Here is a 19,736-nt window from a genome sequence, read left to right as displayed (position 1 = left end):
CTGGACTGATACTCTGGCCTTGATCCTCGCTATCCACTCAGACACTCTATTCTGGCCTCGCTATCCACTCGCTATCTGGCCTCCTGCAACCTCTGGACATCCTTGCTTGGACATCGACTACACCCTTGTTTGTGGTGGGCACTCTCCTGCGCTTCCTCTCTAGGAGACCCTGCGAGGCCCACCTAAGACCAGGCTGCCCAGGTACCCAAGGGCTCGACCTGGGGAAACCCCAGCTTCCTTATTGGCGAAGCTCCAGCTAGCCTCTGTCTCTTCTTGTGCTCCACCTCCTGGTGGCAGGCGCTCTCTGGGTCTGACCAGAGGGCTATACCAATCCTGCACCAGGCCAAGGGTCCACCTCCAGGGCAACAACACCTAAGTCACACATGCAAAACACAGACAGACCCTTGTCAAATACAAAATAAAGAATCTATAAAGTATAAAGACAAACACACAGACAAAAACTGAACTGGAAACCTCAGTGCCACAATGGAAAACCAAAAACATCACATTCCTCATAAATAATCAATCAATATAATCAAGAAATATAAAAATCAATAATAGTAAAACCATATTAATGAAAAGAATATTTCAAAACAACTAACATATAGAACATCCAATAATTATAAACTCGTAAATCATTTTTTAATTTCCCAACACCAATAACATATTTCAAAACATCAGACACATCAAATAATAGTCACAAAACTAATAAGGATTAAAAAGTTCCCCTTTCTAGATATCTGGGTACTTTTGATTTCCACTCGCCTGAGATTGCTGTGGATTAGGAGGGGCACAGAGTCTTTCTCCTGTCTCTCATACACACAAGCTCTCACAGACACATATGCTGACTGATACATACATGCTCTCACAGTCATACACATGCTCTGTCTCACAAACACACACGCTCTGACAGACACTTATGCTGTCTCTCTCATATACACTTGCTCTCACAGACACACCATCACTCCTCTTTCATTCACACAGGCTCTCACTCTCAACCGGGCCTCTTCCTCTTTATTTCCTGGAGTCTGCAGGGAGTGGGATTCAATGTCCTCCTCCTCTCTTATGTTGCCAGTGGGTTGGGATGGGGTTGCAGCGGCCCCAAGGCATTTTTCATTCTTCAGCTGCAGGTGGGATCAGTTTGCCAGTGGCTTGTCAGGCTTCCTTCGATTTTCAGCTGCTGGTGGCATGATTTGTTATTGCATATCGTCCTTGAAAATGATTAGGAGGAAGTTTGACTTTTTGTAGCTCCATGCAGGTGCAATGGAAAGAGGGGGCATTAACAGGTGAATGTCCATATGGGTACAGTGTCTGGGGCCACATGTTTGGGACAGATGAATAATTTTTCCTTTTTCTTTATTTCTCCAGACCTCCTTTCTTCAGCTCCGACCACCGGAAGATTTACAGTAAGATCCTAGATGGAGAGATCTACTTTCCCACATACATCAGTGAGGCTGCATGTTCTATCATCTCTAAACTGTGCCGGTAGGCCACCTCAGAACCTCTTGCATGGTCACACCTATGCAATGACGTTTGCTATCTGTGGAAAAGCTTGAGATGTGATGCATGAAAAAAGTATCCCCAAAATTTCATTTTAGCCAGGCTTAGCTGCAAAACATCCAGCAGCTTACACATTTTAAACATAGGCCTCATAACCACCGGGAAAGCTGGCTTCAGTCCTCACATGGTACAGCAGCCTAGCAGCAGGCTAGAACAAGAATATGTCAGTTTAATCTACAGAGAACTGGGACAGTAATTAGAGGGTGAGGATATAATTCTCCAAGTACAAGGTAACAAAGAAAGTTTCTGATTTAAATTCATAGAGCATCAAGTAGTAACTGGAGGCTTCTATACCAGATCATGGGTGATACCTGGAGGGGGCTGATGGGAGGTATAGTAATGCTTTAATTATGGCACTTTACTGGGTGGGAGTTGAAGTCAAGTCCTCTGATTACTCAAAGGTACTGGATAATCTCTAATTTGTTTATTGACATCTTATGAAGTATATAGCACCTTTAATCAAAATATAAGATCCCAACATATGTTAAAGTTACTGCACTTAAAAAAATGAACATGCAGCCTTCAAGAGCAGTGCTAGTATACAACTATCCCTGGCAAGTAGTTAAGAGGGGTACACATCTTGTCAAAACTTTTGACAGGTGGTCATGCCCACTTCTGGGTCAAGGCCCACCCCTTTTCTCACCCTAGCCTGCCCCTTTGTTGACATCCATCATAGCCTAGCCTACTCTCCACCCCTTTTTGTCCCTTTTTCATATCGGAACTTCCGGTTGTGCCCCATGTCTGGCCCTTGTGGAGGATGCAGACTGGATCTGGCAATACATTTTTCAAGATGGAGACGAGTGCCTGGGAACAGGAAATGACGCACATCCAAGATAGTGGCTGCTGTGGAGGGGCCAGAAATGACATCATGGCAGTGCATGCACATTAAAACCAAAACAAAGCGTATTTTAATCGCGCCATAGTGAACCATGCATCAGGCAGCCATCTTGGAATGACATCACAAGCCATGACATCATCCCTGCGTATGCTTAGATCTTTTGTTTACAAGAAGAGAGCTTGGAGGGCAGCCATGTTGGAAGGAATGAGCATGCTCAGAAAGCAGCTGCGGGGGATTGAAGAGGTAGTCAGTAGCAGTCATTAAAATCTTTCAATTTTTTGTCATTAAACTAAAAATAGAAAATCCTCCTGTTTTCTTTTTTGCCACAAAGCATACCTTTTTGAATCAGTGTTTTGTTTTTTTTAATCAAACACAGTGCTGTTTGAGAAAGCAAGAGAAAATAAATAAATAAAAATAAATAAAAAACCTTTGTCTCAGTAGAGATTTTACAACCCTTCACTGCTTACTCCCACCCACATCACCCCCCTTCCCCCATACTGCAGCATTTGAGAAAAAGAGAGAAAAGACCAGAGCAAGGGGAAATTAATTTTTTTATCACTCAGAAGTGGACCCCCTCCTCTTTACTTTGCTTTTTAATAATTTCTTTTTTTTTTTTTTAATATTTTATTACATTTTAACAATACATTTTTGTTAGAATTCAAAAGAAATACTTATTGGAATCCAAAAATTATACTTATATTAACAAATGGTTTGCATACTTATAATACTTTCAATAAGTGTTATGCGCCCCACCTGCGGCCGTCCCGCGCACAGGCCTGCTTACCTCCATAGTTCCACAGCGGGTCCCCGGACGACCTCCCTCGCGGTTGTTGCCCAGGCCCCGGCGTCCCGCAGCGGTGGTCGTCGGGCCTTCTACTGTGCACCAGGCCTTATGCCGAGGCTCAGCGTCCGCATCCATGTTAGCCACGCTCCTGTGTGCGCGCGAGCGGACTGTCCAGACTCATGTAGGGCTAAGGCCGGGTCCTAGTTCTGTGGCATGCCCTGATTGATCCCTCTATATAAGGAAGTTCCTGTCATTGCTTCCTTGCCTTGGCAATAGGGTTGGTTTGCTCTAAGATTGCCTCTGCGTTTGTTCTTATTCCTGCCTGTTCCTAGTCTCATTCCAGGATCCTTCTGTTCTAGTTCTGTTCCTGACCTGTTCCTGTATCCTAGTTCCTGCGTCCTGCTTGTTCCTGTGTTCGTCTGTCTGTCTACCCAGGTAGTACCCTCTGACTGTCTTACTGGTACCGACCTCAGCTTGCTCCTGACCTGCCTGCCTCAAGACCTCTGCCTGCCTCCAACCTCGTCTGACCTCCAGTACCTGACCCCTGCTTTGCTGACCACTCCTCAGACTGACCTCTGGATCTTGACCTTTGCCTGCCTGACTTCGTCTCCAGATTCTAGCTCTGTTCCTCGCCTTGTCATCACCAACTCTGTTCTGGTTCTCCTTGTTCCAACTAGCCTCTTCCTTTGAACCCGATCACGCTCCCCTTGTGTCCATGGGCACGCCGTACTGTGACTCTCTTAGGAGACCCTGCGAAGCCCACCTAAGTCCAAGCGGCCCGGGTCCGTACGGGCTCCTCCCAGGGGGACCTCGGGCTTCCAGTGGTGAAACTCTTCACTGCTTCTGTCTCCTCCAGTTACCTCCAGTTCCCTTTCAGGAGGCCTTTCATCACTGTCCCAGAACAAGGGTCCACCCCCGAGCCCAACAGGTTGCCAAGGCCATGGACTCGGCAGAGTCTCCCACCTCCAGGGCCCTACCAGGACTGGCCGCCACAGTGAAACAACATCATCAAGCTTTAGAGATGCTGGCCTCTTCGGTTGAAGAACTGCACTCTCAATTACAAGATACAGCAATGGCCAACCCGGTGGGCCTCTCGGCCACTGTGCTTCCCAAAGCAACTCTGGCACTTCCTGCACCCCCCAGGTATAATGGGGATCCACGCTCCTGTCGTGGCTTCCTTAATCAGTGCTACAATCCTCGTTTTATTTGAAGGAGATCACTAAAGTCACCTTCATTCTGTCCCATTTGGAAGGGAAGGCTCTGGCACGGGCCTCTCCCTTACGGGAACGTTCTGATCCCATTCTCTCCAAGTTATCTGACTTCATTGCTCTCTTCAAGCAGACCTTCGGAGACCCAGACTTCAAACTATCGGTTTACAAAAATACAGTATTAAGCTGGTTTAGCAGCTATCTCACTAATCGCTGTTATCAAGTAAATCTCAAAGGCAAGTCTTCACAAATCTATACCCAAGTTACTGGAGTCCCACAAGGGTCTTCTATGATCTATGCGGATGACATACATATCTTTGTCCCGTATAAATCTTCATGGGCTGATACCATCTCCCTATGTAAAATTTATTTATTTATCTATTTATTTAATATTTTTATATACCGAGGTTCTGGTAACAATGTTACTAATCACTTCGGTTTACATAGAACTTTGAAATGACTTAACATTAAAATTTACATTAAGACAATTGAGATATGGCTAATTCATAGCAGACTCAAACTTAATACCAAAAAAACAGAGATTCTACTGTTAAGCGTGATAGAAAATCCTGCAAACTGTCCATTGTCATCGATTATATTAGAAATGATGTAATAGAAATCAAAAGAATAGCTTGTTACCTAGGAATATAATTGGATACTAATTTATCTCTAACGCACCATGTTTCAAATTTAGTAAAAAACTCATTTTTCAAACTTCATACTTTAAAAAGATTAAAACCTCTTTTATTCAAATCCGACTTTCAAACAGTGCTTCAATCTCTCATTTTCTCTGGTTTAGATTATTGTAACAGTCTTTACTTAGGCTTATCTGACTCCACTTTGAAACCTCTGCAGCAGATTCAAAATGCTGCAGCTCGTTTACTGACAGGATCGCCAATGAGACAACATATCACACCTATTCTATTCAAATTACATTGGCTCCCAATTAAATTCCGAGTCAAGTACAAAGTATTATCACTAATTCACTCGCTGATATATGATCCTGACTCGACCTGGTTATGTACCACATTGCGGCTCTATAAACCAACCAGAAGCCTCAGATCTGCTAGCAAGAATCTACTTGATGTTCCCACAATCAGGCTTGCAAGATTAAACATAACCAGAGAAAGAGCTTTTTCTATAGCGGGTCGTTTACTCTGGAATTTGCTTCCAAATGCTCTGAGACAGATCACCAGTCACAAAGAATTCTAAAAATCAGTAAAAACATATTTATTTAAAGAAGCTTTTGCAGGACAAGAAGAAATGAACATGCAACAATCGTAGATCTCACATACTTATCAATTCACTGCCAATTATGCTATCGTAAACTCTGGGAACCTTGTTTCTACGCTAATCTTAAGTTATTTCTGACTATACCTTTGTGTAAAATTCAACATAGTTAACTTAAAGAATTTGAGGAAATATAGTTAGAATTAGGGTTTAAAAATTATAAATTGCATTTTTTCTTAACTTTTCTATCTTTCTGTTTATTTTTTATGATTTTCTACATTTTATATTTCAAATTTTTATTTTAATTTAATTCGTAGTTATCTTCTATTTTTATTTTTGTAATTTGTAAACCGTTTTGGTCAACTCCTGTTTGCGAAAGACGGTATAGAAATGTTTTTAAATAAATAAATGGCTATCGCTAGTCATAGCTTACTCCACCTCCGTCAAGGGTCAAGGACCCTCTCCGAATATACAGTGGCGTTTCAGACCTTGGCCACAGAACTTGGGTGGCAAGAAGATTGTCTGCAAGCCATCTTCCTAGATGGACTCTCCTGTGCTCTAAAAGATGAGCTTTCTGTCCGTGAGACTCCCACATCTCTAGAAGACTTGATCTCACTTGCCGGGAGGATTGATCATCGCCTCCGGCAAAGACACCTAGAAGTAAAGGCTCCACACCCTCCTCGAGTACGCCCCACACGTGCACCCTGTACTCCAGCGAAGATTCCTGCACCACCACCTTCTTCCATGGTAGAACCTATGGAGGTGAATCATGGGTGATTGTCTCCAACCGAGAATCTCCGTCAGCGAAAGGAGGGACTCTGCCTTTACTGTGGCACTTCTGGACATTTTCTGCAGTTCTGCCCCATCCGACCGAGAAACTGCAACGCCTGAGCCCAGTGGGGGTCCCGAGCTTTGGCGCAACTGTTTCTGGCCCTCAACTCTTGCTACCTGTATCCCTGGGCATTAAGACCCACACCTTTGCGACCACTGCTCTCATCGATACTGGAGCGAGCGGTAGCTTCATTACGAACGACATCGTCAAACTCTTGAAAATACCTTGAAAATACCTCTCCAACCCCTAGAGGTGAGTCTCTGTATTGCCTCCATCCATGAGGAACACCTTCTAGGTCTAATCACTCACCAGATAGTGGCTATCCATCTCACTGTGGGTACTCTTCATGAGGAAGAGATATTTTTATACATCCTCAAACGCTCAACTCATCCGGTAATTCTGGGGCTACCCTGGCTCCAGGTCCACGAACCCAGTTCGATTGGCAGTCCCTGCAGTTGGTACAGTGGGGCCCAAGATGCCAAAAGACTTGTCTGCACCCGGTATCCCCCGTGATACCAGTCTTGAAATCAGTTACTCTTCCAGTTTACCTCTAAGCAGAAAGCGGATACCTTACCTCCACTACGCAAGTTCAACCATCCTATTGAACATCTGACGGGCACCACGCCTCCCAAAGGCAGAAGCTATCCGTTGTCCTAGCCTGAGTCTCAGGCTATGTCGGAATATATTAAAGAGAATGTAGATAAAGGCTTTATCTGTCCATCTGATTTCCCCGCAGGAGCGGGGTTCTTCTTTGTGAAGAAAAAGGACGGTGGGCTATGTCTCTGTATTGATTACAGGGGTCTCAACGTGATAACTCGTAAGGATCGATACCCGCTACCCCTCATTAGTGAACTGTTCGATCGCCTTGAAGGGGCACAAATCTTTTCCAAATTGGACCTGAGAGGTGTGTACAACTTGGTACGCATTCAACCTGACGACATTTGGAAGACAGCGTTTAATACCAGAGACAGCCACTATGAATACGTGGTAATGCCTTTTGGGCTATGTAATGCTCCAGCCATCTTTCAACGCCTTATGAATGAAATCTTTCGAGATCTCCTGTACAATTTTGTAGTCTTATATCTCAATGACATTGTGAACTTCTCCAAGGACATAGACTCCTGGTTTCTTTCTCTGGTGTTAATTTTGGATTCCTTGCTCTTATTTTTCACTATCTGGCACCTCTTGGGACTATTTGAGATAGAGTGTGAAGTTGTCACTGAAACAGTGCCAGGGGCCCCAGAAGAGAAATCTTCCTCCCCGTCTGGACCTGAACGCAGACCCGTAGCACCACTAGTCGAGGATAAAGCATCAAAATGGGGGATCCGCTACATTAGTTAAGTAGTATTTGGCAAAGCACAGACAGCTGTTTACTAATTTTTTGAAAAGACATAGTGAGAGAGGCAGAACATATTTAAAGTTTTAATGTACCTGGCCTGCAACTTGGTCCTCTTCAAATGCATTCTGTTACTCACGGTCCTAAGCTTTAAATATGAATTGGAAGAGGACTAAATAAAGAGGGCACTCTCACCCACATCTACCTGGAGTATGAGTGTAAATGAATGAAAGCCATCAGATAGCATGACATCTGGGTGATCGGTGGTGACGGCACAGGAGATTCCTCAGCTTGCTAAATTCAGTGAACTGGGAGGAGCATCAGCTTTCCCGGTGCAGTTCAGGTACAAGTGATAGTTTGTAATCATAGACAATCAAGTAAGCAATGGATTAGTGTCTATGTTGTCCAGACACTGTAATCAATAAGCAGAAGAGTGCATGATTTTGGAAACATCTATATTAAAAATCAGTCCTTTTTAACCCTTTTATTTTAACATGTATATTAGATTCTGACAGTAGTACAATAGCATGAGCATCTTCTGATATCATAGAAACATAGAAATGACTGCAGAAGAAGACCAAACGGCCCATCCAGTCTGCCCAGCAAGTTTCACACTTTTTTTTCTCATACTTATCTGTTATTCTTGGCTCTTAGTAACCTTTTGGTTCTATTTCCCTTCCATCCCTACCATTAATGCAGAGAGCAATGATGGAACTGCATCTAAGTGAAATATTTAGCTTAATTAGTTAGGGGTAGTAACCACCACAATAAGCAATCTACACCCATGCTTATTTGTTTACCCAGACTATGTAATACAGTCCTTGTTGGTTGTTGTCTGTATATAGATCCACTTTTCTTCATCCCCCCCTGCCGTTGAAGCAGAGAGTTATCCTGGATATGCATTGAAAGTGAAGTATCAAACTTTCTCCCCTGCCTTTGAAACAGAGAGCTATGTTGGATATGCATTGAAAGTGAAGTATCAGGCTTATTTGGTTTGGGGTAGTAACCGCCGTAACAAGCAAGCTACTCCCCACTTTTCTGTGAATGCGAATCCTTTTTTCCACATTTCCTCTTGCCGTTGAAGCTTAGAGCAATGTTGGAGTCTTAGAACAATGTTGGAGTCGCATTAACCATGTGTATGTTTATTGAATAAGGGTATTATCTCCAGGTAGTAGCCGTCATTCCCGCGAGCCAGTCACATCCTCTAGACTTTATGGATCCACAGTGTTTATCCCATGCCCCTTTGAAGTCCTTCACAGTTCTGGTCTTCACCACTTCCTCCAGAAGGGCATTCCAGGCATCCACCACCCTCTTCGTGAAGAAATACTTCCTGACATTGGTTCTGAGTCTTCCTCCCTGGAGCTTCAAATCGTGACCCCTGGTTCTGCTGATATTTTTCTGATGGAAAAGGTTTGTCGTCTTTGCATCATTAAAACCTTTCAAGTATCTGAAAGTCTGGTTCATATCACATCTGCTCCTCCTTTCCTCCAGGGTGTACATATTTAGATTCTTCAATCTCTCCTCATAAGTCGTTTGATGAAGACCATCCACCTTTTTGGTCGCCCTTCTCTGGACCGCCTCCATCTTGTCTTTGTCTCTGCTTTGCTAGCTATGGCACTGCAGTGATGTCACTGCAGGAAATTCCTGTGTGCAGTAACATTAGGAATTAGCTTCCCACCATCACAATACCTCATTACAAATGCGCTGTTGGTTTTTTAATTGTTTAAAAAGGACTGGATTTCTAAGACAGATGCTGTTTCCAAAAACTTCAGACTCTGTGGTAAGCAATTGCAGTCTTCATTTATAGCAATAGTCTGTAAAAAAAAAAAAAAAAAGAGAGAAAAATTCTATGGTCTTCCAGGAAAATCTCACTCAGTAGGCTGCATAAGTCGAGGCCTCTCCGAGATCTCCTCCTAATGCAGTACTGAAGCGGTTAAAGAGAGCAGTACTGTTCTTACCCAACAGCAATGTCTTAGGACCCAGTTGTGTAAGGCAAATCAGGGAATCGTGACAACCAGGCCAAAGGTAAGCGGTGGGATGGAAGTGATAATTGTGCTTGAACTGCGTCTTTTTCCCAGACTTGTAAAAGCAGCAGCTGTAGCAGCATTAGCCCATCAGGAAGGGAGTGTGGTCTTTCATTTCCCCGGCAAGAAAAGAGCATCAGTGATTTAGCAAGTTTCCTCTCTTAATGTATTTCCAGGAATCGACCAGGTCAAAGACTGGGAAACACCAGAAATGGAGTCCGGGGCATCAAGAAGCACAGGTAAAGAGATCACAAAGAAGGAAACTTAACATCATGAACCCAGGGCTCAAAGGGACCTGCTAATACAATAATTCCTTTTTTTTGGACAGATCTGAGTAAAATACAGCATTTTTGTAAAAATAAATTTCAAAGAGCATTTACTTAAAGGACACAGATTTCATGTGTTATGTGAAGTTACTTTTTTCCTGCATGAGGGCAATCACTTGAACTTTCTTTGGAAAATATAATAGGAGATGCAGACTTTTGGAAAATAGTACTAAATATTCACATTTATTTTCAATAAATTATTTTTGGATCATATTTAAGTTGTAATAAAAATAAAGCAAAAGCTCTCACCTGGTGCTGAATATCAAGGAGGCTGATGTACTAAAGTGCTCTGAATTTTATGTACATTTTCTGATTTAGTGCATGTTGTTTTACTCCCGGGACCTCTATGGAAATAAGCTCGATAGCAAAATAGCATGTGTACTTCATCTACTAAACTGCTTGTAAAATCTTTAACTAAACTGAGGTGTAGTTAGTTTTTCTGTGAAAATAGCCTTGTGAGGCTGCTTTTAAGAACATAAGAAATTGCCATGCTGGGTCAGACTAAGGGGTACATTTTAAGAAACAGCGCGCGCATACTTTTGTTCGCTGGATTTTATAAGATACGCGTGTAGCCGCGCGTATCTTATAAAATCCGGGCTCGGCGTGCGCAAGGGGGTGCACATTTGTGCAACTTGCGCGCACCGAGCCCTGCGTGCGCTGCCTGTCCCCTCCGAGGCCGCTCTGAAATCGGAGCGGCCTGGGAGGGAACTTTCCTTCCGCCTCCCCCCACCTTCCCCTCCCTTCCCCTCCCTTCCCCTACCAAACCCCCCCTACCTCTGTCGCAGAAGTTAAACTTGATTAATAGCCGTTAATGGACTTCTCCTCCAAGAACTTATCCAAACCTTTTTTGAACTCAGCTACACTAACTGCACTAACCACATCCTCTGGCAACAAATTCCAGAGCTTTATTGTGCGTTGAGTGAAAAAATTTTTTCTCCTATTAGTCTTAAATGTGTTACTTGCTAACTTCATGGAATGCCCCCTAGTCCTTCTATTATTCGAAAGTGTAAATAACCGAGTCACATCTACTCGTTCAAGACCTCTCATGATCTTAAAGACCTCTATCATATCCCCCCTTCGCCTTCTCTTTTCCAAACTGAACAGCCCTAACCTCTTCAGCCTTTCCTCATGGGGGAGCTGTTCCAGCCCCTTTATCATTTTGGTTGCCCTTCTCTGTACCTTCTCCATCGCAACTATATCTTTTTTGAGATGCGGCGACCAGAATTGTACACCATATTCAAGGTGCATTTTGCATATAGTTTAGCTGTGTGTTTATAGTTAATGAGTTGCTTGCAGAATCTTAAATTGCAGTTACACATTAGCTATGAATTTAAATAAAATATGGTGAGTGTAACACTACACACGAGAAATAACTATTTGCAAAGTTACACATTTGGGGGTAGATTTTAAAAGGTGCACGTGCGCGTCCATGTGCGCGCACTACTCGGCACGCGCACATGGATGTGCGCCGGCACGCGTATGTTTTAAAATATGGGGGCTGCACGCACGGCACTCGCAAGGGGTGGGGGGATAAACCTTTGCAAAATCGCACAGCGACGCGATCAGGGTTCCCCCAGTTCCCTCCCAATCCATTACAATTTAGGGACGGACTGGGAGGGAACTTTCCTACCTCCTACCCTAACTTCCCTTCCCCTTCCCCTTTCCTCCCCGTCCTCTAAATTACTTTTTTTTTTTTTTTTACCTTTTTTTCTTCAAGTTACTTCAGGGCCCAACCTGAAAAACTTGCGCGTGCCGGCAGCCAGGACAACGAAGAATAGCGCTGTCCCGGCCGGCCCCCCAGCCTGCCCATTTGTCAGGGCCCACCACTTATTCACGTGGCCGGGCCCTTTTTAAAATGCACGCAGCGTGCGCAGGGCCCGGCCACACACATAAATGGCGATTTTTACGTGCGCGGCAGATTTTAAATCTGGCCATCAGTGTGCTAAAAGGGCAAATAATATGTGCACATTATTAGCTTTTTTAGCATGCAAAGCAGCTTTTGTGCAATTTTGTGCTCATTAGTATATTAGCATTTTTGTTTGATGGCAGGTAAGAATCTGAGGAGCTATTGAGTTTTAACAGCTGCACAGGCCTAACTTATAGCATTTCGGGGAGACTCTGATCACAGGAGTTCTGAGCTGGCCTGCAGTCAGTGCACCTCTACCCTTACCTGGAGAGACTCCTGCTGAAGGAACCAGAGCCACCAAATGTCCAGTACAATATGGACTTCAGTTATTACAAACTATAAAATATAAGACAGTAGAGGTAATGAACATCTAATGTTTGTTTGTTTTTAAAGAGCGGCCTTTCCAAAAGCATTGCAAATACTTGTCTGTTTGAATATGTGAAACTTTCTGTCTTCTAAAAATTAAGAGGTTCATATTCAAAGCATTTGGATGACTAACTTTGTGTCTTAGCTGGACAAACCACCACCTCTATTTCCCATTGCAAGGACTGGCTCTGAGTTATCTAGGTAGGTGATCAGCTAGATAAAATTTATCTGGATAACTTGGAGGTGTTCTGGGGCAGAACAAAGTTGTCTGCATAACTTAGCCAGATAACATTGATATTCAACTAAATTATCTGGATAACTTTAGGTTTTCTTGAAAGCAATCCTAAAGTTAGCCAGATAAACTTATTTGGCTAATTTTGAGAAAATCAGGTATATTCAATGGTACATCCTTGCCACTGAATATACGACTCAAGATAGCCAGATATGTTTATCTGGCTAACTTGCTTAGACTCCATGTAGCTAAATATGGACTCAAATTTTAATGAACTCCATGATGGCAATGAGATTAAAAGATAAGTGTACTTGTTTCAGATATCTCTATTAATTTTACACTCTGTATAATGTTTCTCTGTCTCTTTTACTTCCCAGATGGTTTAATAAGCTAAAGTGGAAGAAGTTAGCAGCACAGCAACTCAGTGCTCCAACTGTGCAGCTAATAAGACATGTAAGACCATTATCTCACTACACTGATAATTAGGCAGATAAAAAAAATTGTTTGAGATGGCCTGTGATGATACCAGTCTACAGACTGATCAACATTTATTAGGGAAGTTCATTTGTTTAAAACAAAATAGAAAATTTTGTTTCATTTTGTTGGACCCACAAAATGAAAAACTAAGTGTCAAAATTTAGGGGTTTTTTTTAAAGTTTGTTATTAGTGCACACTAACCACAAAATTAGGGAAAAATGAAAAAACCCCAATGATACATTTTAAAAACTAAATCAAGGAAAAAGCAACACAAAATGAAAATGACATACAAAAAAAAAAACAACAAACCACTGCACACCCCTACCATCTATGAACTATATAATTCTTATATAACTCTTGTGATGGAATCCAGGAAACTCCCTGAAAATACCTTAAAGGACCGGCCACAGCCATGTGGCTGGTAGTCCTTAAGAACCAACCCCGCAAGTGAAATCCCTCTCATAAGATACAGAGGTTTGAGCATGCTACCATTTAAGTGAACTACAGCAGAGAAAAAAAGAGAACAATGCAGCTATGTAACTTGAGCCACCAGCTCAGGAAACCCAAAATACCCCTTACTGTAAAGGTGCTTAACCGACCATTGAATAGATGAGTCACAGATTCAGGTAGGGGATTTGCATGTCACAGCCCCCCTGGATTTCTGCTGCTAATTTTTTAGGAAATATCACTAAAAAATCAAACTCCTAAATTACAGAACTATGACTGGGAAAGGGATTTATGAGAGAAATGTACTGGAGAACAGTCCTAGGAAGCAAACAGATCTTCATCTTTTGAGAACAGTTTATTCTCTACCCACTGCTAAAAGGTGTTTTAATGATAAGAAGGGAGCCTTGGAATCGTTTGTATGAATAAGTAGTCTGGATGTTTCAGGTCTATTGGAAACTTCTCAAGAAGAACTTATTGGGGCTGGTACCTTGATTGTTTGATTTGCTTTGGGAATTGATAGAGATTTGTTTTTAAAACTGTATTTTCAGAAAAGAACTATACCATTCTGTGTTTTATTAGTGATTATCTTTCCTGATGTACCATGCATTACACAAACAGTGAGGAAGAAGTTCTCACAATTGAAGCCTCAAGTGACCGTATTGGAAGTTACCTTTTTCTTGAAATAGGAAATGTATCATTGTTTTCAGCAGGATAAGTTTGTATTTTATGATGCTTCTTATCTTGAAAAATTCCTTGGTGATAAATCTTCTGGGTTAGGTTCCTTCAGTCGTTCACTGGAGCTGTGGCTTTACTGGATTGTTGTTTCTTAATTTCTCCCAGGATATAAAGTAATTGATTTATTTTATTAATAATTAGGCATTTTTTAGTTTAATGTAGCTATCTGATCCTCCTTTTTGAGGACATGAGCCTAATTTTGTTTGTAGTTGATTATTTTTCAAATTTGAAGTGGGCTTTTCTTCAAGTGCAAGTTGTATGCTATTGAACAATAAAAAAAAAAAAAAATACTTTAGTTGCCCAGGGTTCCTGTTTAATATTGCAGAAACTAAGAAGAAAATGATTTTTGGTATATTCTAGATGGATGGACCTGTGAGACAGAGACACCTCCCACAAATGATACCTATACAAACTGCTTTTATGACATTAGAAATAGATGATACCACAGAAAAGAAACTTGAAATGGTGACAGACGTGAAGAAAACCACCCATAGTATACAAAAACCCAAAAGATCCCATAAGAACAGAAAACTCCTGCTGAGGGACTCTGTTATCTGGGGACACATTTGGAGGGAGACAAAAGTTCAAATGTCTATTAGGATCTTCGTCTAGTATTATAGGAATAGAAAGAAGGAACTGTGATGCTCATGCCATAGTCCACTTGGGGACCAGTGACCCGGCTAGAAACAGAGGGGCAGATTTTCAAAGGGGTAAGCGCGTAAGATACGCGTGAACCCCCCCTTGAAAACCTGCCCCAAGTTCCCCCTGCGCGCGCCGAGCCTATGTTGAATAGGCTCGGCGGCGTGCACAAGCCCCGGGACGCGCGTAAATCCCGGGGCTTTCCTGAGGGGGGCGTGTTGCGGCGGCGCAGGCGTAACTTGTCAAACAAAGGTAGGGGGGTTTAGATAGGGCTGGGGGGTGGGTTAGGTAGGGGAAGGGAGGGGAAGGTGCGGGGGCGGTGGAAGGAAAGTTTCCTCCGAGGCCGCTCCGATTTTGGTGCGGCCTCAGAGGGAAAGGAGGCAGGCTGCACGGCTCGGTGCGTGCAGGCTGCTGATTTTGCACAGCCTTGTGCGCGCCGACCCGGAGTTTAAAGGATACGCGCGGCTACGCACGTGTCTATTAAAATCCGGCGTACTCTTGTTTGCGCCTGGTGCGTGAACAAAAGTATGCGCAAGTGTACTTTTTAAAAATCTACCCCAGAGTCATTGTAGTTCTGGTAATATTCAAGAATTGAGGGGAGGGGCTTAGGCACCTGGCAAAGACCATAGCCTTTCCTCCACCTTACCATGAACAAATAGTACCTTTGTTGTATTATCAACTTCAATAAATGGATCAAAACCTAGTGTAAAGAAAAAGGTTTAAAGGTGAATTTTAAAAGCCTGGCATGCGCATTAACTAGGGGATGTGCAAATAGGTCGGGTTTGTGAGCGCTGAGTGGATTTTAAAAGCTGCCCAAATAGGCAAATATCTCCCAAAGCATGCACATTTCCAAAGTTTCCAAAAAGGGACAGGGTGTGGGCATAGTCTGGGCAGGGCAGGGAATAGGCATTTCGGGGCATAAACCAGAGATGTGCGTGTAAATATTTGTGCGCCTGGGCGTGTGCCCAGATTCCCTGCTGTGTAAGTTTACTTCTGCTATGGAGGAGGTGTAAGTTATAAAATAAAGACAAACAGGCAGATCTGCGGGGTTTGAAGGGTCGGGGCTAACTAGGGGGAGTGAAGGTTATTAAACACCCTTAACTGGGTGAACTGGGGATGAAATGGTTTAACTGGCGTTGGCGCACACCCCCGGCTTATGCGGTAGAAGCGGGATTTGCGTGCCCATGTGCACACCCACTCAAAATTTGGTGCACATGTGTGCGCGACCAGACTATTTTATAACATGAACGCATAGGTGTGCATATGTTATAAAATGGCTACGCATCTTGGTGCAGGCCAGCATGCACGCACAAACTGGTTTCATATGCCAGTTTGAAAGTTACAGTCCCTGAGAACAAAAAGAAAAGACTCTACTGTAAAAGTGAAAAGAAGATCCTAGGTGAGAGATTTAGATCATGCATTGCAGTTGTTTAAACTAGAGGATGGAGTGGCAGACTGCAAATTGATTAAGACTGCCATTCCCAACAAACAAATGAAGATAGTGAAGTAAAACAGAAAAGTGTGAATCTCAGAAGGATACCCTCATATAATTGCTATTTTATAAGCATCCGAAGTCTGCGCGTACTTCAGGTTTCGTATACATGCAAATAAAGGGGTGGTCTGGTGCAGGGCCAGAGGTTACGTTTGTAATTTGCTATTTTATAAGAGACTTATGCAGATACATTTGGCAACCTACTCACTAAGGGGTAGATTTTCAAAGGGTTGCATGTGTAAGATACGCACGCAACCCCCGAAAACCTACCCCTGCCTCCCCCTGCGCCCACCTAGCCTATCTTGCATAGGCTCGGCGGCGTGCAAGCCCCGGGACGCGCGTAAGTCCCGGGGCTTGAAAAAATGGGCGTTCTGGGGGCGTGCCGGGGCGGGGCCATGGTCAGAGTGCCGGCCCAGGGGCGTTCTGGGGGTGGGACCGAGGCCTCTGAAACAGCCACTGGGCTGGGGGATGGAGAGCTGGCGCGCGCTAATTACGCCTGCACGGAGGCAGGCGTAACTTCTTCAACAAAGGTCAGTGGGGGATTTAGTTAGGGTTGGGGGGCGGGTTAGATAGGGAAAGGGAGGGGAAAATGCAGGGGGGGGGGGGGAGGAAGGAAAGTTTCCTCTGAGGCCACTTCGATTTCGGAGCGGCCTCGGAGGGAATAGAGGAAGGCTGCTCGGCTCAGCGTGCGCAAGTTGCACAATTGTGCACCCCCTTGTGCGCGCCGACCCTGGATTTTAAAACATGCGCGCGGCTGCATGCGCATGTTATAAAATCGGGCGTAGATTTGTTTGCGCCGGGTTGCGCGAACAAATCTACGCCTGTGCGCATGTTATAAAATCTGGCCCTAATTGTACACCTGCTAATTAGCTTCAAAATCATCATCAGACTTGCTTTTTGTATAACATTGGCTGAGTGGGTGGTCTGGGTGAGCTGGGGGGAGTTCAGACTTAAGAACCAGGAGGGTCTCAATGACCTGGAGAAGGACTGGGCGAACTGCTGAAGGAATCAGAAAACGGGTAATTTCAGTTACGCATGCAGGCTTTAAAATATGTCGACTTATGCGCATAAAATGGATTTTACACAAGCACATCCTATTTTATTTTTGCACATAAAATATAAATGTATATGTTTTTAAAATTGGTAGGAAAAGAATATATGTTAAATGCAGTGAAAAACTCACTTTTAATACATTGTATGTGTTTGCGGGTAAGCATGCATATGCACATTTATTGAGAGACAAACGTATTTTATAATATGCACATATCTGTTACACGCAAGTTATAAAATACTACCGTAGATCTATGCTTAGTTGTATACTCATGTATATGCATCCTTGCTGAGTAGTTTGAAAGTTGCTTCAAATGGTTTTACTAGAAGGAGATCATGTCAGAAGAATCTGATCGATTTTTTTTTTATTGGAAAACTAGAGAATTAGATTGGGGATGGACATTGGTTAAAATGAAAGTATCGAGAAAGAAAGAAAAGTGATGAGTGGAGTTCCTCATGTATAATCCTGGAGATGGTTTTGTTCAATATATTTGTGAGTGATTTTGCAGAGGGGTTAGACTGATAAGCTCTTCTTTTTGTAGATGGTAATAAGATCTGCAATAGAGTGGACATGCCTGAGGCGATAGGTGACATAAGAAGCATTCTAAGAAAGCTGCCAAGTAACTGATCACTCCTCAAACTATATGTCAATTTATTTATTGACTTAAACTTGATTACCACTCAACAGAACAAATTCTTTGAGTGGGACACACATTTACTGATGCAAAAATGGGATGGTTTAGGGCTATTCTGAGGCAAAGTCAAGAGCTATGCCCAGAAGTTGCTATTTTATTTATTTATTTGTTTATTTATGAACTTTTAATATACCGATATTCGTAGGTCACATCATACCGGTTCACAATAAACTCATGGAGAAAAGGAAATAGAAATTACAAATAACCGGGGGAGGGGAAGGGGAGCAGAGGAGGAAAAGGGAGAGAGAGGGGGTGGGGAGAAAGCTAGAGCCTGAGGGGCGTGAAAGCAAGAGTTGGAGAGAAGGAGATAAAAGTAGATAGGAACTGAAATAACGGTCTTAGCAAGATTCTTACTGGAATAGCAGCATTAACAAAATATTTACATTTCAATTGTTTGCAGAATTAACCTTCACTTGGTGGGTGGTGAGGTAGGACGGGGGTGGCAGTGTGGGGGGGCAAGGGGGATTAGGTTTGGTTAGAGTCGGGGTAGGCCTGCAGAAAGAGCCATGTTTTGATGCCTTTTTTGAAGTTAAGTAGGGAGGGTTCGAGGCAGAGAGAGGTGGGAGTGAGTATTTAATAAGAGATTTACACGTACAACTTATCTAATTTATTCATCTATTTTTACACCTGCTAATTGACTAACACAAGTGAAATCGGATTCTTGTTTGCAATTTTTTGGTAGGAAATTTGGGTGTACTGGTATTAGTTAAGGGTGAATGGCTGGAAGGACTAGGTGAATCAGAGGTGGATTGACTGAACTGGTGGAGGTATCAATGAACTAGTGATTTCAAATATGTGCACAAGATCTTTCAAAACAGTATATATGCGCACTTTAAAATATACATTAGGGATGTGCATTCGTTTGCAACGAAATAGGAAATTGAGATGATATTTCCTATTTCGTTGTGGTTGGGGGGGGGGGGGGATGAAACGATAAGAAAACCCACGAAATTTCGTGTGGTTTTCCTATCGTTTTTGGGGAGGGGAGAAAGGGTACATTAAAAAAAAAACAACAACCCCAAACCCACCATTTTTTAAGATGGTGCCGGTTGTCCATTGTTCCTACCATGTGACAGAGGCCTTCCAATGGCACCGATAGCCCTGTTACATGGTAAGGGCAAAGGGCCATCGGCGCCATTTGATTAGTGGCAGCTGACGGCCCAAGAGGAGGAGATCGCTCCCAGGACCCTGCTGGACCACCAGGGACTTTCGCTAAGCCTTGGGGGGGGGGGTCGGGCACATCTTGGGGGGGTCGGGAGGGTGGGTGGTTGCAATTAATTAAATTTATAGTGTTGGGGTGGGGTTTTTTTTTAAATCTGAAGGATTGGGGCAGGTTTCGGGCATTGTTTCAGGGACAAACGAAAGAAATTCAGCCCGAACTGCAGGAAAACGAAATTTCCAGCAGCAGGCCGATAACGGAGGCCGAACCGAAAGGTTTAGCCGAATCACATCTCTAATATACATGCCTCTGCATATACAGTAAATCAGGGTTTTTATGCGTACATGTATTATTTTCATGCATAAAATATGCACGCATATTTTTATAAAATAGGTAGAGA

The 19,736-nt window shown here is 43.2% G+C and overlaps 1 protein-coding gene across 5 annotated transcripts in view; it reads left to right on the top strand.

Moving 5' to 3' along the window:
• The window catches only part of LOC115088235 (cGMP-dependent protein kinase 2-like), a 195,116-nt gene that overhangs the window by 167,180 nt on the left and 8,200 nt on the right, over nucleotides 1–19,736 (top strand). For 4 of the 5 annotated variants that reach the window (XM_029596301.1, XM_029596303.1, XM_029596302.1 and 1 more), the window contains 3 exons: nucleotides 1,369–1,485; nucleotides 9,989–10,051; nucleotides 13,020–13,095. In XM_029596301.1, the coding sequence (XP_029452161.1) occupies nucleotides 1,369–1,485; nucleotides 9,989–10,051; nucleotides 13,020–13,095 (256 nt within the window). The remainder of the gene's footprint in view (nucleotides 1–1,368; nucleotides 1,486–9,988; nucleotides 10,052–13,019; nucleotides 13,096–19,736) is intronic. The other variant, XM_029596305.1, reaches the window with a different exon arrangement.

This window comes from Rhinatrema bivittatum, chromosome 3, assembly GCF_901001135.1.
Source record: "Rhinatrema bivittatum chromosome 3, aRhiBiv1.1, whole genome shotgun sequence".
Taxonomy (NCBI): Eukaryota; Metazoa; Chordata; class Amphibia; order Gymnophiona; family Rhinatrematidae; genus Rhinatrema; species Rhinatrema bivittatum.
This window is presented reverse-complemented; position numbering and strand designations above follow the sequence as displayed.